At 44.6% G+C, this 26,395-nt stretch overlaps 1 protein-coding gene across 5 annotated transcripts in view; it reads right to left on the reverse strand.

Moving 5' to 3' along the window:
• Positions 1–26,395, reverse strand: part of USP22 (ubiquitin specific peptidase 22) — a 62,046-nt gene that overhangs the window by 26,262 nt on the left and 9,389 nt on the right. For all 5 annotated transcript variants that reach the window (XM_035716928.2, XM_035716931.2, XM_035716930.2 and 2 more), the window contains exons 2-8: positions 15,423–15,555; positions 8,447–8,560; positions 6,736–6,837; positions 5,936–6,105; positions 4,611–4,758; positions 1,717–1,822; positions 642–800 (exon numbers count right to left, since the gene is read on the reverse strand). In XM_035716928.2, coding sequence (XP_035572821.1) covers positions 642–800; positions 1,717–1,822; positions 4,611–4,758; positions 5,936–6,105; positions 6,736–6,837; positions 8,447–8,560; positions 15,423–15,555 — 932 coding nt within the window. The remainder of the gene's footprint in view (positions 1–641; positions 801–1,716; positions 1,823–4,610; positions 4,759–5,935; positions 6,106–6,735; positions 6,838–8,446; positions 8,561–15,422; positions 15,556–26,395) is intronic.

Raw genomic sequence — 26,395 nt, forward strand, 5'->3', positions numbered from 1 at the left:
CAGAGTCCATTTCTGCCACTTGCAGTTGCCAGCACTCTGACCTGGTATACACAGGTAGTCACACGTGTGTCGGGCAGAAGACCATCACCACGCAAGGTGCTGCGGGGGGACACGAACGTTGTAGGAGACAGTCTCCTCCCCTGAAAAGGCTGCATTTCAATCCTGACTGAGGAAGTATAGCACAGACAGTAAGAGCTGAGACAGCAACACAGTGAGGGAGCCAAGGGCTCCAACCACAGCCACATGCAGGCTATCATATCTTGTCTCATTTTCTATATCGGACATTTGAAAGAAAATCCTACTGGGCCCCGGGTGGCCCTGAATTTCTTAGGACTTTCCTCTGACCAATACTACCCTGAGGAGCCTCAAGGCAAGGAGAAGACAGGTGCCTGCATAGAAAGACCAGTCTTGGGACACCTGGGTGGCTCAACGGTTGAGCATCTGCATTCAGCTCAGGGCGTGATCCCAGTGAGTCCCAGGATCAAGTCCTGCATCAGACTTCTTGCAGGAAGCCTGTTTCTCCCTCTGCCTATGTCTTTGCATCATTCTGTGTCTTATGAATAAATAAATAAATCTTTAAAAAAAGGAAAAGAAAAAGAAAGACCAGTCTTTGTCTACAAAAGCGCCATTGGCAATCTTACCTCCTCAAGCAGTCCGTAAGCGTAGTGGTTCCTGCTACATGGCTTTCCCCATTCACCACGCTGCCTTCACTCCCTGGGCTCAGGGGCCAAAACGGGGTGGAAGAGCCAGGCAGATCTAAACTGATGTCCCAGAAGGGGTCTATGGTGGTAGAGACTCCACTAGAAGCAAGAGGAGATAAACATACCAGTGAGAATGGACAGCCACATGGCTTCAGAGGTAGCACCTGGCCAACAGCATCCACATGTTCTCACAGCTCTGCCCTTCCATCCAAATGACATGGAAGGTCAGAAAACGCAGGAGAGCTCCCACTCCATGCATCCTGGGCTTCCAAGGGGGCCCTATGGAGGAATAGCAGGTAAGCCACTTCAGGCAAAGGCTACTTTTACAGCAACAGTTTCCTAAAGAACCCAGAAGATCATCACACTCATTTTGAGGTTTTTCAAAAAACTGTAAGAATCAGGGACACTACCTTGGAGATCATAGAAAAGGAAACTGAAACGAAAAGCAACACTCTTTGGAACCCAGGTGCCAAGTGTTTGCTGTCTGTGTGCCAGTCCCTCTGGAAGGCAGGGCTCTCTTATTTAGCTCCTGGTGTTAGGGACTCCAAGGGAAGCAGAGATTCAGTGGGAGGCTTCGAAGCACACCTCACTGGGTGGCAGAGGAATAAAGATGGCCCCGGGGACCGTGCTCCAGATGACCTGCACCACTCAGGGTGACCTACTCATCTGTGGATCTGTCCTGGAGCTACTTTATCTCAACATATCTGATGGCTTGGCTGTTTAAGCTCAACTTGTCCGGCTTCACATCTGGTTGCTGCTGCAGATGCTCCTCTATAAAAGCCAAACAATCTATTTATCCACACATCACCAAAAAGATACAGCTGTGGGGGAACCCACTAAACTTCTGGCTCTAAGTAAAACTTAGAGAACACAGCAGTTTTGTTAGCTGAAAATGTACCATGATGTCCAATAAGCAACACCCAGAATAAAGTAAGCCTCACAGACAGGACCTGGGGTACCGCATCCCGATCTGGTCAGAAGAATGCACAGTGCTGTGCAGGAACCTCGCACTTACTGGCAGACTTGGCAGGTGACGTCCGACTGCAGCCCGCCCGTGAAGATTTGATCTATGATGCAGTTGCAGTGATTGGGGTTGTTGGCCTTCTTCCCATTATCGTCACCTGGGGATAGATCGCAGCTGTGTGATTTGCACCTGTGCCCCCGAGTCCGCAAGTTTCCGAGAGCTACAGGCCCAAGGCATGAGGCCATTCACCTGCAGAGGTGATGAAGCCACAAGGATCGATACTTTCAAAAGCGCACAGAGAACCCTAGTTCAAACAGGGAGACTTGGTGGGCAAAGAGGAAACAACCCTGCTAGTTTATTTTCAATTTTCTTCTTTTACTCCATTCCCTAAGACCTGCTTGGCTTCTCTCTAGGTACCAAGATATAGCTAATGCCCAGTCACTGGGGAGAGTTACAGATTCCCCTGTTCACGCAGAGAACGACTAAACTGTCATGCAGTGGCGTGGTGCCACATGCTGCCAGCAAAGCCCCTGCTCTCCCCTCCTCTCCTCCTACTCTACACGTACACGGTGCCCTGGCTTCAGAAAGTGTCCCTGCAGGACTCACCTCAGTCTGCTTTGCTCATCAGCTCCTGCACTCTGGAACTTCAGGAACAGTTCTGCTTTCCCATCAGCAGCACATAGAGAAGTACCATTCCTATCCTCTCTAGTTCAATACAGGTTTTATTTCTATATTTGGGTGCAGATATATGGATACTAACTAAGCTTACATGGTGGAATGTAACACATGTTGATATATACCATAAATACATACTACAGAACTTTCAAATAGACAAAAGGACTGGACTGTGTCTATCTGCATATGTATCACTTATCTAAAAAGTGAAATTATTACATAGAAATAAAGGATGTCCACCCAGCCTTTTGACAGCAAACTGCCTGGAGCAATTATGGAGAAAATGCTACCCAGAAAGATTTCAAATTCATGAGACAAAATGTTAGGAAGTAAAAAAATACATATAGGAAGACACAAAGGAAAAAAGGCCTCAAGATAGCTGAGGCTCCCAACCACCACACAACCAAGTGCATGGAGGGCCTGGCTGTGGCAGTGAACTAGGAGGGTTGAGGGAGGATTCTGAACACTCTGCTTCCAGCGAGAGAAGCCTTACGCTTCTCGTGATTTGTGAGATGGAAATACCTCAGACAAGTGCATCACAGTCACTGCATTGTGCTTCTGTCCCCTGAATGTTTTCACAATAAAGCCTTTCAAGCAGCTGATTTTTCAGGTTAGACTAACGCTGATAACAGAAGTCACCTGACTATCCTCAAGTGCTGGAATAATTTCACAGCCTTACACACCAGCTCTTTTGTTTGTATGCTGTACTCCATACTAGGAAGCTAAACCTTACCTAAGCTATTAAGCACCGTTTATTTGGTTCCTCAGGTGAACACTGAAAGGATGTGTATGTTTTTCAGGAGAAAAAAATTCAAGTACACAAAAAAGCCAGAAGCCTGACAGCTGATGAGAACAAGCCATCTTATTTGGAGTTTGGCTTGCCTCTCAGCTGTAATGTCAGACAACACATGTTGAGAGCAGCCCCGTGACTAGGGAGAGGCTGAGGAGCAGCAGTAGGAGGCAATTCAGTAAGACCTGGAAGACAGGCAGCTGTACCATCCTGGAGGCCACAGGTACCCAGGTAACTTGGTTACCCCGCACACCTCCACTACACTTGTGTGTGCTCCCCTGAACCGGCAGCCTCAGCATCACCAGGGACCCATCAGGAATGAACACCTGGGGCAGCCCCGGTGGTGCAGCGGTTTAGCGCCGCCTGCAGCCCAGGGCGTGATCCTGGAGACCCTGGATCGAGTCCCACGTCAGGCTCTCTGCATGGAGCCTGTTTCTCCCACTGCTTATGTCTCCAGCTCTCTGTGTCTCTCATGAGAAAATAAATAAAATCTTTAAAAAAAAAAAAAAAGGAATGAACACCTGCCTTTGCTCCACACCCACTGAACAGGAACACCAGCAAGCCCTCCAGGGGACGCTGACCCACAGTTAAATTTGAGAACCACCCCCCCCCCCTTCATAGGACACCTGTGTCAGCACACTTTGGTGTAGGGCCTTCTGACTGGGAGCCCGCCATGGGGAGGGGAAGAGGAGGAACCATGGTGGCTTGTGATTCAGTCCTAAACTCCTGCTCCGAATGGAAGAGCTGCTGCCCACTGTCCCTTTCCCCAGACTATCCAAACCCACACATATCTGAGGCCCCTGAGGAGGCTGTCACCCTCTGGGGGCCAGGCTGTGGGACAGAAACCAAGATCCAGTGAGATCCAAAGAGAGACTTTAAAAGCCCCTGGCTGGATCCCAGAAGGAACATGACTGAGGGTTGGAGTGGCCCTGGCAAGTGTGCTGGTCCAGTTCTCAGCTCTCTCTCTAGCTACCTTAAAACAACAATCAAAAACAAAAACAAAACAAAAACAAAACAAAAAAAACAATCAGTCCTTCTGGAGACCCCACAAGGGGAGGGGCCAGTTTTGATGGTTCTGCTGTGTCTGGAGCAATTTGTAAGTTTCCAGCACACCACAGGCTATGACAACCCCAAGGAGCCACACATGAGCTCCCTCACAGTCAGGCCCAGAGGACCCCAGCAGCAGAGGACTCCAGGCAAAGGCCCGTCAAGGACAAAGAGTCCTGCTCACTGTTACAGCTCTTCCAGGACCAACCACCATGCTGGTCCACTCCCAGAAAGGTCGGAGGGAACACCCCAAACCACTTCCTCCTCTCTTCAAAACTATCAAGAACCTCTTCAGGGTATGAAGGATGTTTCTCTTCTTGTGGGGGGAAAGTCACAATGAAAAGACAAGTTCCCCAGAAGAGGTGCCTGCTGCGGCAGTGCCCCCACCCCTGCCCCAGGCACAAGGACAAGGAAGAGGACGGCCCAGGCGCACCTTTGCAGTGTCGGTGCAGGACGTCCAGGGCTGCGATGAGGAACTCGTGCGCATCCTGCTGCTCGTACCCCGCCAGGTGCCGCGCGTGAGTCCACACCAGGTGCAGCAACTTGTACGGGATATGGGGGGAGCGGTGCCCCGAGTAAAACTGCTCAGACGTGGAGAGGAAGGAAAAGGGGGAAGATGTCAAGAAAGAGTACACATCACACGTGACAACAAACATGTAACAGCAGCCAAGAATTTCCTGCAGCTGCTCTAATGGAAAAGGATTCCATTTTATATCCTTGTTTCCATTTTGTTGTTGTTTGCAAAATATATTTTTATGTGGACTCACTGGTCTTTCTGAATCTATCATTTTGTCCCTTTCCATTGTTGGTTTTCTACCAATAGGTCCAAACGATGAATCAGGAGTGCCCAATGCGTAAACAAGGCAGGTGGCTGCTGAGTGAGTGCAAGATACTTCAGGCCAGATCTGCTGGCTCCTCTGCTGGACCCCTAAAGTACACCTGGGCACTCTCAGCAACTAACAGGGCACATACCAGCCCCATTCTGTTGCCGAAGCAGCCAAGGGACTTCAGGTCAGAGACCCTTTCCAGTGCTTGGGTGCAGAAGAGAATCCAAACCCAGGACACCGGAGCTCAACCTGCACCCTATCCTGCCACATGGGGACAGGTACGGCCTGAGAGCAGCCTAGGATCTAAACAGAACAGACCCTCATGCTCAGGGTAGAGAGCCACAAAGCCAGAGATGGCCACAAAGCCAGAGGTGTTCTGCTGAAGCACACTCAGGCCTGGCAAGAGAAGGGCCACTCACCATGAGAACAAAGGATGGCAGACCATGAGGGAAGGGTAAAAGGACCATAGCATTTACGGACAAATGTCTTCCCCTGGCAGGGCCCCTTCGAAAAGGCTCTTTCTTATCCTCCAAGTTAGCACCATGCTTCTAAGTGATGCCAACAGACCCTAACGATTCCCTTTGGAAAAAATGTTCCCGGGATGCCTGTGTAGCCCAGTGGTTGAGCATCTGCCTTTGGCTCAGGTCGTGATCCCAGGGTCCTGGGATCGAGTCCCCTTATCAGGCTCCCCATGGGGAGCCTGCTTCTCGCTCTGCCTATGTCTCTGCCTCTCTCTCTGTGTCTCTCACGAATAAATAAGATCTTAGAAAAAAAAGTTCCATAATAAACGCACGTATTAAGTATTCACTGTATATAAGATGTCAGAAACCTGCCTTCATTAGGTCAATCTTTTTTCTTTTTTTTTTTTTTTTTAAAGGAAAAACACAAGTGGTTACAGAAGCCATACACTGCCAAGGTCAAGAGCGCTCACCTCCTGAAAAAGTGACGACATCTCACAGACCAGACATGAGCTGGGGCTCTGCATCTCACACCGGTGCCTGTCGGAGAGGAAGAAATCTCGCAGAAGTGGCGTGTGGGTGAGAGCCTGGACGATGCAGTTCATGAAGCACGTGTTTCCAAGGTTGATCAGTCCCCGCAGACCTGGCCGGGAGGCAGACAGGAGAGTGGGGCTGACAGGCTCTGCACCACAAGGACCACTGAGGCCCGATGGCACTGCTGTGCCTCTACATTTATTCACTCATTCAAGAGGTAAGAGGAAATGTCTTTTTCTAATTTTTAGGCCTTTTCTAGTAACTGTCCTGAGGAATGTTTACCATCATCCTTCCGCTCACCTCAGCCACTAAGTTTTGATAGAATGACCCACAGATAGAGCAACAGGTCAGAAAGGAGCTGCTCTAACAAAACCTATTAAAAAGCTTCTAAAACATATTCTTGAAGTGTTAGAAAACCCAGAGAACCCTCTCACACACACATTTCTCTCCCTAAAAGTCATGTACACAGCGTCAACCTGACCATAATGAGTCTTTTTACAGGATAGACTGTCAGGGCTGTTTCCATCACTATGGGGCCCCCCTCAACCTCACTGCAGCACCACCTCCCAAGAACAGGTGTTCCAGAAGTAGTGGGGGGAAAAGGGGGTGAAGACAACTGATGTACAAGGGGTTAGAGAGAACTGCACTATGCAATCCTCCTGTTCACATCTACGTTGGAATAGCCAGCCGTGCTGGCAGTGACAACAGACCACCACGCCCAGCACTGCCACCCACCTACCTATGGTGCAGTTGGAGGTGATCTTTCGCCTTTTCGGGTTGTGTTTCAGCAGTTCAAGCTCTCGTTTGGTTGGCTCCCAAGTTGAAAACTTCTCCCCAACACCTAAACACATGGAAGACAGTCCAGGTGCCATGAGCTCAATACTCATCAGGCGTGTTTGTAAGTAAAAGTGATGGTGACAGACCACTTATCAACTTGTATTTCAAAGATGGGCATCCACAACATGAGGTCTTTCTAGAACCATATTATATTACAACAGACTAAAAAAGAACAATTAAAAGGAGTTTTAGAAAAATGTGTGGTGAATGAGTTTTCCCCTGAGAAAGAAGGAAATGCCTCCCATCGACGCTACTGTAATGCTAATGCCAAGATGGTTTTTGTTTTTTCTTTTGCAAAGCCTATAATCCTTGAGTAGACAGAGGAGAAGCGGGGCACCCCGAGGTGATGTACCCTCCCAGAAAGAGTGAAAGCAACAAGGAGAAAACACTGGCTGAAACACCGTCTGAAAATGCATCATGTTGGACAGCTGTCCCCACAAGAGACTTATAACACAGATAATGGTGCAGATGCTAATTAAGTGTCCCAATACCTACTTGTTTCCCACGACTTGTTTCCCATATTTCTGCAAAATTCAATGAACTTTAAAAGACATAATATCTCATTGACACATGGGAACTATAGAATGATTTAGAAAAGCTCTGATTTATTCTGGGCCATGCATTTCTTAGTTCTTGTAGGGTAAATGTTCTTCCCAAAGAAATAATATATTCAGACTCAGTTGCAATGTTACTAAATTATTGAGGGAGAAAAGAATAGGAAGTTGTTCTCCAGAAAAGATTTGTTACATACAAACAAATCTGATCACAGAGAGCACCTGTTTGTATTGTTTCATTCTCGGAAAATGGTGTTTTTTCAAAAGCAGAGCAATTAAGCCCAAAAAGTGTAAAAGAGATACTGGGTTCTCTTTGTAAACAGTGACGGTTCTGCTAATTGACAGATGCTCACCAGTCAAGCGGGGTAAACTACACCTCTTACTGTTGTAACCCATGAGCATCTATCTGCTGGAAATGAAAACTAAAAAAAAATCAAGGAAACAAGAAACAAAGAAATGAATAGGGAAAACATACGTATGAGGTTTGTGTGTACCCTGACTACATATCCAAGGAAGAAAGTGTGAGGTCAAGGAAGTGACAGCAACTGAGAACCGCATGCTGGTACCACAGCTACTAGGAGAAAACAGAAAACGTATGTATTGGTCTCCACCCCTGGTTCCTGGCACAGGGTTCTTAAAACCCTTATACTCTCTAAGTGATAAGAGAGCAGAAGCATCTTTTATTCTAATGAGGTGACTCTTGGTGGGTTCCTGGAGAGGGGCTGGTCGCCAGAAAGACCACCAGCCATGAGAAGCTTGGATTTCCAGCTGCCTCCCCGGGGCCCCTGCAGAAGGAGCCTGCACACCTGTCTGGCGAGTCACTTCACCTGCTTTTCCTGGATCCTCAGCTGGTGCCTACAGGAGGAAGTAAGCAGCTGTGGGGGTTCTTCCCACTAAATCAGGACCCACCCTGCAAAAACCCAGCTGCTGTCCTATCTCCCTATACTGACTTTTTCCCTAGATACTGATCTTTCTCTTGATCAGCTCTGCCCTGGACAGACATGAGAGAATGCAGGATTAAGAGACAAATCAGGCACATAAATCTAGGCAAAACCAAACCTTGCATTTTCCAAGCTTTCCGCTGTTCCTCTTTGGCAATGATTTCTATATCTTTGTCATATATGTAGTCCTGACACAAAAAGCAGTAGATGCCTCCATACATAAGTTCTATGGCTGAAAAGAGAAAGGAGGAGAGAGAGCAAATTTAATTAAAAATGTAAAGGCAACATTTAAGGTTACAAATGAAACATCTAAGTGTTTTACACATCTTACTGTTTCCACTGTTTCCCTACTCTCAAATCACAGAACCCCTTTTTATGAAAGGATTCATCCCTCCCACTTCAGACCTTTATCCTAAGCAGGTACAGTACATGTAGTTTCCTTGGAAGCTCAGGACTTACAAGTCTGAGGAATCTGAGTGAGAATGAGAGCCATCGCGCGTCCACATTTTACAAAAGACTTAATCCTCAAGTATGAGGACTCTATTTTCTTTTTTTTTTTTTAATTTTTTTTTTTAATTTATTTATGACAGTCACAGAGAGAGAGAGAGGCAGAGACACAGGCAGAGGGAGAAGCAGGCTCCATGCACCGGGAGCCCGATGTGGGATTCGATCCCGGGTCTCCAGGATCGCGCCCTGGGCCAAAGGCAGGCGCCAAACCGCTGCGCCACCCAGGGATCCCAGGACTCTATTTTCTGAAAGAGTGGTATTTAAAACAAGGGAAGGGATGCGTGGGAGGCTCAGCCAGTTAAGCGTCTGCCTTCAGCTCAGCCCCGCCCCCTCAACACGTGCTCCTGTTCTCTCAAATAAATAAATAAAATTCAAAAAAACAAAAAGGGAAAACTTTCATCGTGTATGATCAGTTCATAAGGACTCTTAGCCACCTGACATACATAACCGTGTTCTATTATATCTAGAACTCCTGATACGATTACGAAAAGGAATGCAGATGCTGTTTGCTTTAAGGACAGTGGTAAAATGTTCCCTAACCAGATAATCTTGACTTCTTGACCCACAGAGTTGGCTCCTGCCCACCTGTGAGTGGGTTTTGTGCACTTTCTTGTCTGCATCATCTATAAAACCTGCTCTTAGTTACTTCATTATAAAGTAAGATAAAGTCCTTTAATGTAAGCACCTGGAAGAAAGGCATCTCAATTGAACAATTAAAAAGAATTTTTTCTGGCTTAGATTCACCAAGCCACAGAAGCAACGCAGCATGAAGAGCACAGATGTAGAAAACTGGTCTGCCTCCTAGTTCTGCCACTTACTAGTCACGCACCACTTCTTTGAGTCTCAGCTTCCCCTTTGGCATAATGGTAACAGTAACAGCACTGACACCTCACAGGTTTGTGTGATAATTTTACAACTTTACAGTACACCTCGTACATGGGAATGTCTTCATAAATCACAACTTTTTATTCCATGTCTTCTGTCACCATGACGCAGATCAGTAATATTGTGGTGGATCTTTAAAGTCCTCTAGAACAGATGTATTAAAGCTCAATTTAAGAATCCCATGCCCGAAACAAACAATCCAATCATGAAATGGGCAAAAGACATGAACAGAAATCTCACAGAGGAAGACATAGACATGGCGAACAAGCACATGAGAAAATGCTCCGCATCACTGGCCATCAGGGAGATACAAATCAAAACCACAATGAGATACCACCTCACACCAGTGAGAAAGGGGAAATTAACAAGACAGGAAACAACAAATGTTGGAGAGGATGTGGAGAAAGGGGAACCCTCTTGCACTGTTGGTGGGAATGGGAACTGGTGCAGCCACTCTGGAAAACTGTGTGCACGTTCCTCAAAGAGTTAAAAATAGATCTGCCCTATGACCCAGCAACTGCATTGCTGAGGATTTCCCCAAAGATACAGATGCAGTGAAACGCCGGACACCTGCACCCCGATGTTTCTAGCAGCAATGTCCACAATAGCCAAACTGTGGAAGGAGCCTCGGTGTCCATGGAAAGATGAGTGGATAAAGAAGATGTGGTTTATGTATACAATGGAATATTCCTCAGCCATTAGAAACAACAAATACCCACCATTTGCTTCAACGTGGATGGAACTGGTGGGTATTATGCTGAGTGAAATAAGTCAATCAGAAAAGGGCAAACATTCTATGGTCTCATTCATTTAGGGAATATAAAAAATAGTAAAGGGAATAAGGGGGAAAGGAGAGAAAATGAGTGGGAAATATCAGAGAAGGTCATGAGAGACTCCTAATTCTGGGAAACGAAGAAGGGGTGGTGGAAAGGGAGGTGGGCAGGGGGTAGGGGTGACTGGGTGATGGGCACTGAGAGGGGCACTTGATGGGATGAGCACTAGGTGTTATGCTATATGTTGGCAAACTGAACTCAAAAAAAAAAAAAATCCCATGCCTATCCCACCCTTGCCCCTAACCCAAAACTGACAAAATTCCTACAAATTCTTTGAAAGTCTCCAACAAAGCTGTTGCATGGAGCTTGGCAGCCCTTTAGCACTGCGTATTCCTTAAATGGGATAGTTCCTGGCACAGGGATACCAAAGCCAGAGGCAGACTACAGCGAGGATGACAGAAATTTTCAGGAAAGCAAAGGCAGTCAATAAAAAATATGCCAAGCAAGCCCCTCATTGAGCTCTGTGCTCAGCAGGGATTCTGCTTGAGATTCTCTCCCTCTGCCCCTCCCCCCCCTAAGTAAATAAGTAAATCTTAAAAAAAATATATGCCAAGCATACAGTCAACAACAGCACAATTACCAGCCCGGGGAAGGCATATAAATATTTCAATGTGTGTTCAAGTCTTCCTAGACAAGGTCTTCTTCAAGGCACCTTTCCAAACTCAACACCTAACTATGTAAAATTAGTGAAGTCTACTGGAGTGCCAAGATCATCCAATGGAAGAAGTACCACCTGCTCAAGAAACAGTGGTGGGATGACCAGAAGTTCAACAAACAAAAGATGAAGCTCACCCCTACATCATATACAAAAATGAAGAAGGGATCAGCAACCTCAATAAAGCACTAAGGGTACAAAACCATTAGAAGAAAACCTAGGGGTTAAGTCTTCATGACCTCGGATTTGGCAGTGGACTCACAATTTGACACCAAAAACATTAACAACTGAAACATGAACAACTAAAGAAAAAAACTGATAAATTGGGCTTGATCAAAACTAGACTTTGTGCCTTCAAGGACATTATTAAGAAAGACAACCCACAAAATGGGAGAAAATATCTGCAAAGCATATATCTATATCTAGTCAGGGTTCACTACCCAGGAGACAGAAATCTCCAAGAGATGTGTGTTTGTGTGTGTGTATATATATCATAAAGCACAACAAAAAGACAACCCAACCCAATTAAAAACATGAACAAGTGACTTGCATAGACATTTCTCCAAAGAAGATATACCAAGGACCAAGAAGCACATGAAAAAAACATTTAACATCACTGGTCATTGAGAAAATGCATATCAAAGCCACACTAAGATACCACTTCACACTCATCATAATGGCCAGAGTTACTAAAAAAGAAAGTAAGTGTTGGCCAGGATGTGGAGAAACTGCTGGCAGGAACAAAGGATAGTGCCGCCACCGTAGACAACTCTGGTGGCCCCACAAAAACTCGACACACACTTACCATATGAGCACCCTGCTATTTCACTCTGAGGTATATATCTAAATGAGATGGAAACTTATGTCCACACAGAAACTCACACGACTGTTTATGCAGCATTACTCAGAAGAGCCAAAAGGTGGGAACAACCAAAATGTCCATTAATGGATGAAAAGATGAATAAAATATGGAAGATGTACACAATGCGATATTACCTCAACATACACAGCAATGAATTATTGATACATGCTATAGCATGGATGAACCCCGAAAACATGCTGAGAGAAAGAAGCTAGACACAAAGGGTCATCCTCTGTATAATTCCTTTTACAAAATATTCAGAACAGGCAAGTTCAGGGAGACAAAGAGCAGATCAGCAATTGCCGGGGGTTGGAGGGATTGGAGGTCGGGGGGTGGGGGGTGGGGACACACCTGGAAGTGGGCTATTCTTCTGAGATGATGAAAAAGTTCTGAAGTGGAAAGATGCTGATTGCACAATGTGGTGAGAGAGTGAATGCCACTGAAGTGTACGCTTTAAACTTTGTATGTTATGTGAATTTCACCTCAATATAAAATTTAAAAACCCAAAGCAACACATACAATCAAGGTAGTTCCCCTGGAAAATTCTTTTGTAGTGAAGATGCACCACATGCACCACGTGAGGTCCTTTCCCTTCGGTCACAGGGTAATCTTGAGAATGGAGGGGGAAACACTACCAATTCCTAAGTGAGCTGGTTTCCCCACACCCACCAGCGCATGGTCTTTTGGGAGCAGCTACAATACCTCTTCAAAGACACATGGAACAAAGCTAAAGGCATTACTTTCACACTTTTGTGTCTCATAGTGGCAAAATCTAAGTACCTTGTGACTCAACATAAAAAAACCTGTAAGCAGCCAGAAAGTATGAAATCAAACAGCTCCAAGTTTGTCGCCCTACTCATTGCAACAGGCCCCACAGTGAACTAGAATTCCAACATCCAGTTTAGGACACCAACCAGTCCAGGTGGAAGTATACCAGCAAATTGGAGTGGCCATCCCAAATGAGAGGAAGCCCTTTTTCCTGATGTATGTTTTTATCACATTGGATTAAGGCAACTACTTTTAGGAAAGGACAGACCAAGAAGTAGAATGTTTGAGGAGACTGCTGTAGGGCCAACTTATCCCATGCCATACTTGACAGGCCATACCTGTCCTTCCACATGATCTTCAACAATGACCTTATTGCTATCAATACTCTATTTTTAAATGCATTATCCACAATATTCAGACAAGATTCAGTTTAGGCCTCTCGCTCTAATCCAACAAAAAAGTAGACACCTGTTAAGAGTTTCCCTACTAATCCACTTCAGGTCCCACTATTATACTACGGAATATCCCTGGAAGGTGGAAGAACCTGAACACAAGGAAATCAAGGCGCCTTAGTCCCCCTACCACTGCTCAATTACTCTGCCCTTGGACGTCCTGCAAAATACCCTTATAAAATGACAACCAAAATATGGACAGCCTAGAAGTTGCTCTAGAGATAAGCAGGTGGGAGCAGCAGTGAGATGCACAGGGCAGAGGACAGGCAGGTGCTCTTGGCTAGTCGGGAACCAAACCACCAGGTGGGAGTCAGGGCTGCCAGGATTATGTTCTCCTCTAGCACTTCTACACTTCAGCCTCTCTCTCTTGTGCCCGTTGCCCTCCACTCCTCCCCTCCCAGACACAGAAAACTCCTAGCCTGGATGAACACATACACGAGCAATCTTCAATAAATTCACAGACTCTAACAGTGAAGGACTAGATCTTTCTCCCATCTCAAGGTTTTGTTTCTGAAAACAAACCTAAAATGCATGCACTCTACCAAAAGTAGTGGCAGAGTTTATCAATCAGGTTAATAAAATGAATAAATTTCTAAAGTCATTTTTATAAATGACTCTGGGTAACAACAAAATTCTTCAGATAGCTTTTTAAGTGCAAATATATTTCCAATGTTCCATAACTCTTTAGCCCACAGAATCACAGCCCAGGCGTAACAGCAGAGCAGCCTAAATGGGTCTAAAACTCAGGGCAGGAATACTCTTCATTTACACTGTAAATGCAAGTGTCTACATTAGGTAAATACTGCACACTTTTATCACATCCACACTGTCCTGAGCAGTGTCTTTTTCGTCTGATTGGTCAATGTAAGAAGAGATCCCTCATTTCTCCATGGGACATAATTCATGAAAGCATTACTGGCACCACGAGCTCTCTCCCCAAAAAACCCCTCATTCCAGGAGCCTTCTTAACAGCACTTGCTGTATGTTCTCCGTTATGAATGCAGTAGTCCGCCATAGAGGACTTAGTACATTCCATCCCTACTATTTAAGATTTTATTTATTTATTCATTCATGAGAGACACACAGAGAGAGGCAGAGACATAGGCAGAGGGAGAAGCAGGCTCCATGCAGGAAGCATGATGCAGAACTCAATACCAGGACCCAGGGACCACCACCTGAGGCTCAATGACTGAGCCACCAGGTTGTCCCCCATCCCTACTATTTAAAAAGGCTCTAAAAAGATCTTTAACTGGGGGGACACCTGGGTGGCTCAGCTGTTGAGCACTTGCCTTCAGCCCAGGGCGTGATCCTGGGGTCCCAGGATCAAGTCCCACATTGGGCTCCCCGTGTGGAGCCTGCTTCTCTCTCTGTCTCTCTGCCTACGTCTCTGCCTCTCTCTCGGTGTCCCTCATGAATAAATAAATAAAATCTTATTTAAAAAAAAAAAAAAAAGATCTTTAACTGGAACTGCAGAGCCCCCATGAAGTAAGAGGTTCTTTGGGCTGGACTTTTTCAAAGTGATTTTCTCAAGGAGTGCCTAAAAACCTCACCATCACTTAAAACATCATTATGAAGGAGAGAGAAACACCTAATGAGCACAATTAGAAAATAAAGCCAGGGACAAAACTTTGCTTTATGTAACTTCCAGAACGTGTGACAGTCTGAACTGGTAAGTATAAGAGATATAAATTCATCATAATGCCACAGTGTCATGAACTGTTAGCCTTTCCATGACTGTGTTGTGGAGAGGAGTGAAAATCCATAAAAAGTAAAAAACCCCCAGCTGGCTGCCATCTGTGCTGACCTCAATAACCCAGCACTTCATCTAAGATCTTTCTTTGTGGGGTTTTGCCTAATCTAACCTAATTAGGCTTTTCAGAGAGAAAGAGGACTCCGACACTGCATTAAAAAACAAGGTTTCAAAGAACACTGAAACAGTGAGCTGCTTTAAATTATCATTTCCAGTTGCACACAATATTCACATCAACCCCAGTGCCTCCAGGCAAAAGCTGGGTGCATGGTCCTTCTGTGCCCTGTGTAGTCCTCCGACCCTGGACTCTCACAAGGGCCTCAGACGGGCCCCTGGGGGAGGGCGGCCCCACACCCTAAAGCCGTGTCCCAGAGCGCCTTACCCAGGTTGTGCCGCTTGGACTTCGCATGTTCATGAATATGTTTCTTTGTGAAGCAGCCAAAGAAGACACAGTGCAGGCAGGAGTGGAGCCTGTTCAGGTGAACACCACAAACGTGACAGACGCATGACTTGGCCTGAAAGGGAGTGAAGAGAATTAAAAACCTTACGTTCTCAGAGAGAGAAAGTGGTCAAGCAAAATGATCACAAACGACAAGGGAACCGGAGGAAAGGAAATCACAGGGTATCTTCGTTAATCCTTTCAACTGCTCCAAAAGGTACTTTAGCTCCAAACTAGCTCCGTGTTAAGAAAGTTCAACCCACCATCTCAATTCACAAAACCCATCAGCTGCTCAGGTGTTTACCACATGAGGCTTTAGGGACCATCAGTCTCTGCGTTCTCTTCCTGCCACTGTCTCGGCTCCTGTCCCCATTTCAGACCAGCAACTCATAGCCTAGCCACCCTTACTGTGGACCTCACTATATATTTGATATTCCAGGTCACAAGACCACAGCAAACTTAGAAGCACTCCATCAACCAACAGAGAGGGACATGAGTCAAAATGATACAGAAGAACAAGAAAAAGAAAGTGTTGCCAAGAATTAGACCACAGAAACCTAAAATTTTAATCTCAGCAATTGTGAGCAGTGATAATTCTTATACACCCAAACCACCCAGAACACCACTGTTTTCTAGCACAATATGACCTCTACGCTGTAGTAACTGTAAACTCCCTGCAGATCATCAAACTGAATTTCCAACCTCTGAGATGACACCACAGTATAAGATTTTCTTCTGTTGCGATGGATGGGCAGGAAGCAAGGAGATGAAGGAGAAGATAAACAGGGTATGGAGAAGGAAGGTTAAAACAGAAGGACTGCCCCCACAAATATTCCACACCACACACCGAATGTACTCTAGACTCTGGTGCCAGAGGCTTTCAGATGATTTGCGTCATTCAATGCTCACAATCACCCCCTGGGGAAGATTTTAGGCTCTTCTGACATCTGCAGAAAGTTAGTGTACATGCTCATGACCATTGTGGGGAGTGAGGTGTGTGTGACACAGAATGTGGCCTAGGATGTGCCTAACCCTAGGAATCCCTCAGCTTGGAGACAGCCCCGCCTAAGCTTCACTCTGCACTCCCACGATCAAGGGCCAAGCCCAGGGCTGACAGGCTGTGCATTCACCTAGAATGGAGGGCACAGACAGAGGAGAGGCTCTGGGGACTAGTCTCAAACCTAATTTACATAAAACACGAATCACCATTTTCACCTAGAGGGTAACTGCCTTAAGGGAAGCCATCTGGGGACACTGGCCACTTCATCAGCCTCCAGGAGATGCAGAACTGGTGCAGATGGGCTGGACAGGGACGGTACATGGACCTATGCTCCTTAAAGACAGGAGCCATGTGGCCAAAATCCCAAATCACAGGACAAATCAGACATGTTCCTCTCTCTCACCCTTGCCCTCCTACTCATGTGCTCGTGTGCTCTCTCTCAAATAAATCAATCTTTAAAACAAAAATAGGGCAGCCTGGGTGGCTGGAGATTCTGGAAGGTTTAGCACCGCCTTCAGCCCATGGTGTGATCCTGGAGACCCGGGATCGAGTCCCTCGTCGGGCTCCGGGCATGGAGCCTGATTCTCCTTCTGCCTGTGCCTGTGCTTCTCTCTCTGTGTCTCTCATGAATAAATAAAATCTTAAAAAAAATAAAAATAAAAACAAAACAAAAATTTAAAAAATATTTTTAAATTTATTTTAAAAAATAAAATGCCATATTAGTATAGTTGTATAATCCATTCTTCCAGTGATAAAGAAATTGAGTAACCATAATTGCTTTCAGAATACAGGGGACATTTTAAATTACACATACAGTTATATTAGATGTGAACGAGTGATACCTTCAGGTATCATGGAAAATTTCCCTGTAGCTCAAAATACTGTAAGCAACAGAACAAGATTCTGAGATTATAATCACAAGCTAAAGTCCATTTACTACTCACTACAAATACAGATATAAAGAATGGGAAAGATTAAGAGATGTCCTTTATTTTCATCACCCAGGATATTTAAAAGGCATTACAGTGATCAAAAAAATTTCTCTATGAGCTTAAAACAGTAAATCCAAATCTATTTATATAACAAAAAATTCAAGAACAGCGTTACCTTGAAAATATTAGCTCATCTGGATAATTACACATCTGTAACACTAAGTTTTCCCTTAAAACACACAAAAATTTTAAAAAGCGATGTATTTACTTTAGAGATAGAGAGTGCATGCGAGTGGGGGTACGAGCAGAAGGGAAGAATCTTCAAGCAGACTCCCCACTAAGCATGGAGCCTAACTTGGGGCTCAATCTAATGACCCTGAGAACACAACCTGAGCTGAAATCAAGAGTCAGACACCCAAGGAATCCCAAAATACACAAAAAGTTTTTTTAAAAGATCAAAATTAAGCCCTGAACTTTATTTTTTTTTAAGATTTTATTTATTCATGAGAGACAGAGACAGAGAGAGGCAGAGACACAGGCAAAGGGAGAAGCAGGCTCCATGCAGGGAGCCTGACATGAGACTCGATCCTGGGTCTCCAGAATTGTGCCCTAGGCTGAAGGCGGCGCTCAGCCCAACCCCTGAACTTTTTTTTTTTTTTTAAGATTTTATTCATTTATTCATGAGAGACAGAGAGAGAGAGAGAGGAGAGAGGCAGAGGGAGAAGCAGGCTCCATGCAGGGAGCCCGACGTGGGACTCGATCCCGGGTCACCAGGACCAGGCCCTGGACCGAAGGCGGCGCCAAACCGTTGAGCCACCAGGGCTGCCCCCAAGCCCTGAACTTTAAATGTAAAAATACATTACCTGTCGTCCTACAGAATTTCATGAAATAAAAATCTGCCTCAAGAAAAAGATCTCAGCTGCACAAAAAAATATAGCAATTTACAGGTAGAGAGCTCCTCTAAAAACACAGAAACTGATAATGTCCTGATACTACCAGGTCAGGGAAAGAAAGCCTTAATTACAAATAAATGCACACACATATTCACAATTCAGCTAAATCTTTTTCATTTAAATAAAATCCACGCTTGGGGTGCCTGGGTGGCTCAGTCTTGAGTCTTCATTTCGGCTCAGGTCATGATCTCAGGGTTGTGAGATCAAGCCCCATGGTGGGCTCTGAGCTGAGCATGGAGCCTGCTTTTGGGATTCTCTCTCCCTCTCCCTTTGCTCCTCCCTCCCAACTCATACAAGAGAGCATTCTCTCTCTCAAATAAATAAATCTTTTTTAAAAAGCCACTGACTCCAACACTGAGAGAGGCATGTTATAAAGAATGGTGAGCCAGCTTAAGGAATTCCCACTAGGGAATTCTGGTACAATCTGACTATAAAAATGAATAATAACGAGAATAGATTACATACCGAATAAAAAAGAATCCCCAAGTCCCTTCTGATTATTAATACTAAACACACACAGTCTTAACAGTCTTCACAGGAGAATTCCATCTAATCAATGTAGTTGGAAAGACAAAAATACACATACAAAAATCTTCATTTTCCAATCATCATCATCATCAATGGATTCAGGAAAAAGTCATCAATGGATGCTAAAACCACAGAGTAGAAAAATACTGGGTCATTCACAATAGTTAAAAGGTAGAAGAAACAGACCAAATTCCCATTAAAGGATGAATGGATACACAAAATATAGTATATCCACACAATGGAGTATTATTCAGCCATAAAAAAGAATGAAGTTCTGACACAGTTGCAACATAGATGAACCTTGAGAACGTAATGCCAAGTGAGAGCAGATGGACACAGAGGGTCACATAATGTGTGATTCCATTCATATGAAATATTCAGAACAGGTAAATCCAGAGAGACAGAATAGAGATTAGAGGCTACTAAGGGCTGAAGAGAGAGAATAGGGAGCAGATAGAAATGATCTGAAACTTGGTAGAGGTGGAGTGATGACTATAGAACATCCTGAATATAGTGAATTGTTCATCTTTAATTTTTATTAATTTTACATCAATAAAAAATACATTAAATTACTTATATGCATGTGTACACATATGCCTGTGTCTACATATGTCTGTATGTATGTACACTGGGGCACTGGATACTCAGTTTCAAAGTAACAAAGACTACTTTTGTTAATTAGAGGGGAAAAGGTCACCTTTAGAACAGAGTACTCTGGCCAACAAACACCACCTTATCCAAACCTTAATATACCCAAAAGAAACTGATGAGTATAGATAAATGTATATGATATTTTGGTATTCTTGCTATTTTTGTAGGCTTTGTATTTCTTTTAAATAAAGGGAAAACGGGATCCCTGGGTGGCTCAGCGGTTTAGCACCTGCCTTCCGCCCAGGGTGTGATCCTGGAGTCCTGGGATCGAGTCCCACATCAGACTCCCTGCATGGAGCCTGCTTCTCCCTCTGCCTGTGTCTCTGCCTCTCTCTTTCTCTCTTTCTGTGTCTCTCACGAAAAAAATAAATAAAATCTTTAGAAAAAAAGAATCTTTAAAAAAAAATTTTTTTAAGGGTAAACTACTCAACAATACATAGCCTGTAACTCAATAATTCCCAAGTTTATATATAACAGAAATAGAAACATATACATGACAGTACTGCATGTATCAAGGACACCAAAAGACACATAAAAGAATGTCATAATTGTAATACCTCAAACCTGAAAATAAATAAAAATACTCATCGGGAGCAAAAAGCACAAACTGTGGTATAGACATTGAATGCAATGAGCAGAGCAATAGAAAGGAACTCATGGTACATCCAGCAGCAGAGATGAATCTCACAAGAGAACACAGAGGAACCTGGCCACAAAAAGGACATACTGTTTGCAACCACCGTCATACAAAAGTACAAAGGCAGGCAAAGGTCCTTTGCTGGCCATGTAAAGGTAGACAGTCGACACTCCTCAGAGGGACCAGGAAAGGGCTTAAAGGGGACATTTGGAGCACTGGGCGCTGTTCACAAGGACAGGAGCATGTTCACTTAACAAAGATTCATCAAGGATTGTGCTTTAATAGGAGGGATAAAAAGCCGTAACAGGAAATAATAAACACACAGATAATATATACAGTTATAGTGTGAGACATAAACCAAATGCTCTGAAATTTAAAAGAACAACCACATCTGATTAAGGAGGACTGGGGAAATAAAAAAAGTCTGTATACAATTTCTGCTCGAATTCTATGGAATTCTAAAGAACAAATGTTTCTTATAAGGCGTATGACCTCAATTCATATGGAATAGAGAACTCAAAGTGGGAAAACTCAAAGAACAGAAGGAAAGTATGTAATTAAGGACTTAAATACTCATCTGGGTGACTATGTTCTAGCACATTAAGACCTAGACTACTCAACTACAGGTGGTTTAGAACTCACCACTGAAGGCCTCGATGGATTCAACTCAGTTCTCTAACATTAATCAAGCAGCCAGTCAATAGGCTACAGACACTAAATACAAAAAGCAGAAATTTGTCTTTGGTGTTGTCTTTTACATTGTTATTTGTCTGTATCAGCACTGTCCAATAGAACGTTCTATGTTGCTGCAAGTGTTCTGGATCTGCACTGTCCATTACAGTAGTCATTCCCTACAACTGACTAGAACCACCAAGAAACTGGATGTTTATTTCCTATTACAAATAGCACATGTGGCTAGTGAACAGCACAGTTCTAGATCCTAAAATGAGCAATACTAACTTACACAAGGAAGTTCATAATATCTGCCTCCTGAGTTAAAACAAAGGCAGGTGAGTAGTACTGTTAAGTACTAGTGAAAATAATTAGGATGGGCAGCCCAGGTGGCTCAGCGGTTTAGCGCCACCTTCAGCCCAGGGTGTGATCCTGGAGACCTGGGATTGAGTACCGCATCGGGCTCCCAGCATGGAGCCTGCTTCTCCCTCTGCCTGTGTCTCTGCCCCTCTCTCCCTCTCTCTCTCGATGTGTGCCTCTCATGAACAAATAAAATATTAAAAAAATAAAGTAACTTTTTTACTGTAGCTGCTGACTTCCAGTTAATTCTTTAAAAAGATGTGGCTTTCAGTTGTAGCTGATCCGGAGACCCACTCAACATCGGTCACAGGACACAGGAGCGGATTCAATTCCATCACTCTCGCTATGAGATATGAAGCAAGGTACATGATTCTCTTTGCCTCGGTTTCCTGACTTCTAAAATGTGGACACATATCTACCTCAAACCAGTATTACAAAGATTAAATGATCTGATGCTTTTTAACACACTGAGGACAGTGCCTCTATGTGTTAGGATTTGTAGTGGGGCTAACCTGGCTCCTGCTAGCTCCCCAAAAGGTGTATCCCTGTTTTAATCTTTTTTTTTTTTTTTAAAGATTTTATTTATTTATTCATGACAGTCACACAGAGAGAGAGAGAGGCAGAGACACAGGCAGAGGGAGAAGCAGGCTCCATGCAGGGAGCCCGACGCGGGACTCGATCCCGGGTCTCCAGGATCGCGCCCTGGGCCAAAGGCAGGCGCCAAACCGCTGCGCCACCCAGGGATCCCTGTTTTAATCTTTAGAACCAGTGAATGCTATCTTATTTGGAAAAAGTATTTTGCATAAGTAATCAAGTTAAGGGTGTAGAGATGAGATTTTTTTTTTTTAAGATTTATTTATTTATGATAGACATAGAGAGAGCGAGCCAGAGACACAGGCAGAGGGAGAAGCAGGCTCCATGCACTGGGAGCCCGACATGGGATTTGATCCCGGGTCTCCAGGATCGCGCCCTGGGCCAAAGGCAGGCGCCAAACCGCTGCACCACCCAGGGATCCCTAGAGATGAGATTATATTTGATGATCTGGGTGGGCCCCAAATGCCATCTTGAGTGTCCCTGAGAAAGGGACACAGAGACTGTGCACCCAGGAATAAAGGCCTGGTGAAGGAGGCAGAAACCAGAGTGGGGGGTGGCGGGAGCTGGAACAGTCCAGGAAGCCTTCCACCCCAGGAGCTTCTGGAGGGGCATGGTCCTACCTACCAGACTTTGGGCTTCTGACCTCTAGAACTTGTTCTAAACCCCCCACTTTGTGGGCACTTGTTAAAGCAGCTGCAGGAAAGAACAGAGTTTGTGTCAGTTATTATTCCAACCCCCTCCTATTGGCACTGAAAAGGTGAGGACACTCGTGTATCACACACTACTGTTCTGAGTGGGCTGGGGAGGCACAGGGTGGCTGCTTTCTGGAGTGTCTGGTGCGGCAGGGCTGGCGAGGTTCCTCCCTCAGTTCCCCAGGCAGCTTCCTGTTGGGGAGGCAACCCTGGCAACTTTCCTGGCTCAGCAGAGGCAACAGAATTCTGGACGCTGGCAGGGGTTCCAGAAAACTCAACTAAGAATCTACTGCTCCTGGAGCCCTTACAGTGGTTTCTTGTATTAAAGCCTTTTCTCCTATAAATTAATTCAAGTTGATTCGGGTAGCCTGCAAGTAAATCCTGAAACACAGCTGTGATTCTTAGTGATAGGAAAAGCAGCCAGGCCAATGATTTACCAGCTCTGTCTGCATCCACGTGGCTGGAGCTAGAGAGGATTATAGTAAATGAAGTCAGTCAGATCTCATGCACATGTGGAATTTAAGAAACAGAACATAGGAGCAAAGGAGGAAAGAGAGAGGAAAACCAAGAAACAGACTCTGAACTATAGAGAACTGGTGGTGACTGTGGAGGCCGAGAAAAATTAAGGCCATTCCACCTCAAGTTTAGCATTAGCACAAGTACAGCCATCTTAGGCCCCTGTGAATAAGAGCTCAACTTTACAGGAAAAACTGAAGAATGTCCTCAGCAGGGAATCCCGTATCAGAAGGACAACAGAGCCCAAGGCAGTGGCAGAAAGTCCCATATTAGAATGAGAACAGAGCTCAATGCCCCTGAAAGTCCCATATCAGAATGTAAACAGAACTTGAGAAATTCCTCCATGCCTTCTGGAGGTCCCCTAGACCAGCCCATAAAACTAAGCTGGAACCCATCTCGGGGTCCAAGTCCCTGCTCTGCTGTGTCGGGTATACTTGGACCCAAGCTCAAGCTTGTTAATAAATCCTCGTGCGCTTGCATCGGTGTTGGCTCCTTGGTGGTTTCTCGGATTCGCAATCTTGGGCACAACAGTGACCAGAGGGAAGGTGGGTGGGAGGATTGGCGATTAAGGAGGGCACTTGTGATTAGCATGGAGTCCTTACAGAACTGCTGCATCACTCTATTTTACACCTGAAACTAATATCATGCTGAATGTTAACTGGGATTTAAATAAAAACTTTTAAAAACAAACAGTTCTGAGCTTACATGGTGCAAGAAATTCACAGAAAGTCCATTCATTGGGCCTCAATATTAACAATATTTCCTTGGATACCCTAATCTCTATTATCTTTTCTCCCCATCTTCCTCCTCACCCCAAGAAGGACAGGGCAGGGACAGAAGAGGCACTTGAAGTCGAGGATGACTCAGCTGTACAGTGAATTTTGATTCCAGCTTAAAGAAAATGACAACCACGAGGCAGCACCTGCAGAGCTAATGCATACGTCCCATATTACCCGCCACTTCCCACCACCACTGGTCTAGTCACATCTGACAACTGTAAGAAGGTAAGTATACCTGTCGTGCTTCTCTTCAATGACTTTTTCTTTTCTTTTTATATGAAATTTTTTTTAAAGATTTTATTTATTTATTCATGAGAGACAAAGAGAGATAGACAGAGACACAGGCAGAGGGAGAAACAGGCTCCATACAGGGAGCCCGACGTGGGACTCGATCCCGGGTCTCCAGGACCAGGCCCTGGGCTGAAGGCGGCGCTAAACTGCTGAGCCACCCGGGCTGCCCATCTTCAATGACTTTTTCAAGGCTCATAATACTTTTATACCATCGTGGACTCTGATATAAGCAAAGGGACAGGATAAACATTCTATTTCCTACATGAACTGAGGCACTAAAAGGCAAAAAAAATAAATTAATCTCAAATTCCCCAACCTCAGAAAGCCACACTCAGGCCTTTGAATCTCAACTAAAATAGATTCCGTCCAACTCCCTCCAGGTACAAAAGTGGCAGTGACATAACTGATAAGTAGTACATATTTTGGCCTTACTTCAAAGTTCTAAGCACAAAGCTCTCAATTTGGAATTTGCAAAGTGATAAGATTGATAAAGGGGTCTTTTGTTATTCAAACAAGTTCCTTTCAACCAGGTCTGTTTATGCTAATGAGATGATTTTTGAAAAGCTTCTGGACAGCCTCAAGATGGGGTCTGGGTTCCAGGAAACCAACCCTGTGATTAGAGGGGTGGACCCTTCAGCCCCCTCCAACAGACAGTAGTTTAATCAATCACGCCTGTGTAACGGTTTAACTAATGTCTGCTTAATCAGTCATAACGGTGTAATGAAGTTTTCATAAAAATGCTAAAAGACAGGTCGAGAGGGCTTCTGGGTTGGTTAATGCATCCATGTGATGAGGGAAATAAAAGCAGAAAAGAAATTATTAAATTTCCTTACTATTCACAGCCCACTGACAAGTCCTTGAAACAGGCAGTGACCTTCCTCTAGGAACTCAGGTGCCTCCATGTTAATACCTTGCTAAGGGCAAAAGACAATCTTAGCCTGACCCCCAGGATCCTGAAATCCTTTTATATTTTAACATATAAAAGTTCCTTTGGGGGCACCTGGGTGGCTCAGTCAGTTAAGTGGTTGCCTTCAGCTCAGGTCATGATCTCAGGGTCCTGGGATCAAGCCCTGTGTCTCCCCAAGTCCAGCTCCCTGCTCAGCGGGGAGCCTGCTTCTCCCTCCGCCCCTCCCCTCCACGTTCTCTCTCAAATAAATAAAAAATCTTAAAGGAAGTTTACAAAAGTTTGTTTTTTTTTTAATCTACACCCCAAGATATATGTTGGCAATCATCGCCCAAGCCTATGACTCACTGATATATATCTGATGGATCTCATGACTCAGGTTTTATTAGACATTAAAAAATGACTTTTTCCTAATAGCAGCTAGCCCCCTCAAGGTCCTGGAAACTTTGCTTCCAAAATTCTTTTTGGAGACTTCCACTGGCCCTAATCCCCTCCCAACTTGAAAGGATATAACAGGCCACTCCTCACGAGCCCAGTGCAGCGCTTTCGGCCCACAGGTCCTGTCCTCGTGCTTTAATAAAACCTTTGCACCAAAAACATCTCAATTCTTTGTCTGTTGGCTTCGAACGCTTAATATCTTCCTATATCACGTGACTTGGGAGTATGATGCACCTCTACTCCACTGGGAGAAAGCTCCTGTGCCTAGGGCCCTCCCAGACCTGATCCTATGTACCTCTTCATCTGACTGTCCATCTGTACACTTTAGAATATCCTTTACAATAAACTGGTAAACCTAAGTAAATGTTCCCCTGAGTTTTGGAAACCATTTTAACAAATTACTGGACCCAAAGAAGGGATCCTAACCAGTTGCAAGCACAGATGACAACCTGGACTTGTGACTAGTGTGTATAGCAGGAACAGTGCTGCAGGAGTAAACTCCTTAACCTAGGCAATCTTACACTGTCTGAGTAAGTGTCAGAATTAAGTCTAACTTGTACAGCACCGGGTCAATATCTGCTGATATTAGAGAATTTACTCAGTGATACTGTAAAACATTCCAGAATAATTTAGTGGGAGCACAAACTTCAGACTCAGAGTAACCTAATTTCAAGGCCGACTTAGTGTTTACATCAGTGCTCTTGGATGAGACTTATCTGCCACCCTCCCTGAAAAGTATATCATGAGTACCCAAACCAAGTGAAATTTTCTGTAAGATATACTTTATGAAATATAAAATGTTATGTAAATGTAAAGCACTATGATCATAAATGAGAAATAAGTGCAAGAGAGATTTGGGGACCTGGTCAGGTCACACTTTTGGGCAGAAACAAGGGCCACCCCCCCCACCCGACCCCCCCTGTACTGACTGCCTCAGGCTACTTTTTTTTTCTCCCTTGGGCTAGTCTC

This window comes from Canis lupus, chromosome 5, assembly GCF_003254725.2.
Source record: "Canis lupus dingo isolate Sandy chromosome 5, ASM325472v2, whole genome shotgun sequence".
Taxonomy (NCBI): Eukaryota; Metazoa; Chordata; class Mammalia; order Carnivora; family Canidae; genus Canis; species Canis lupus.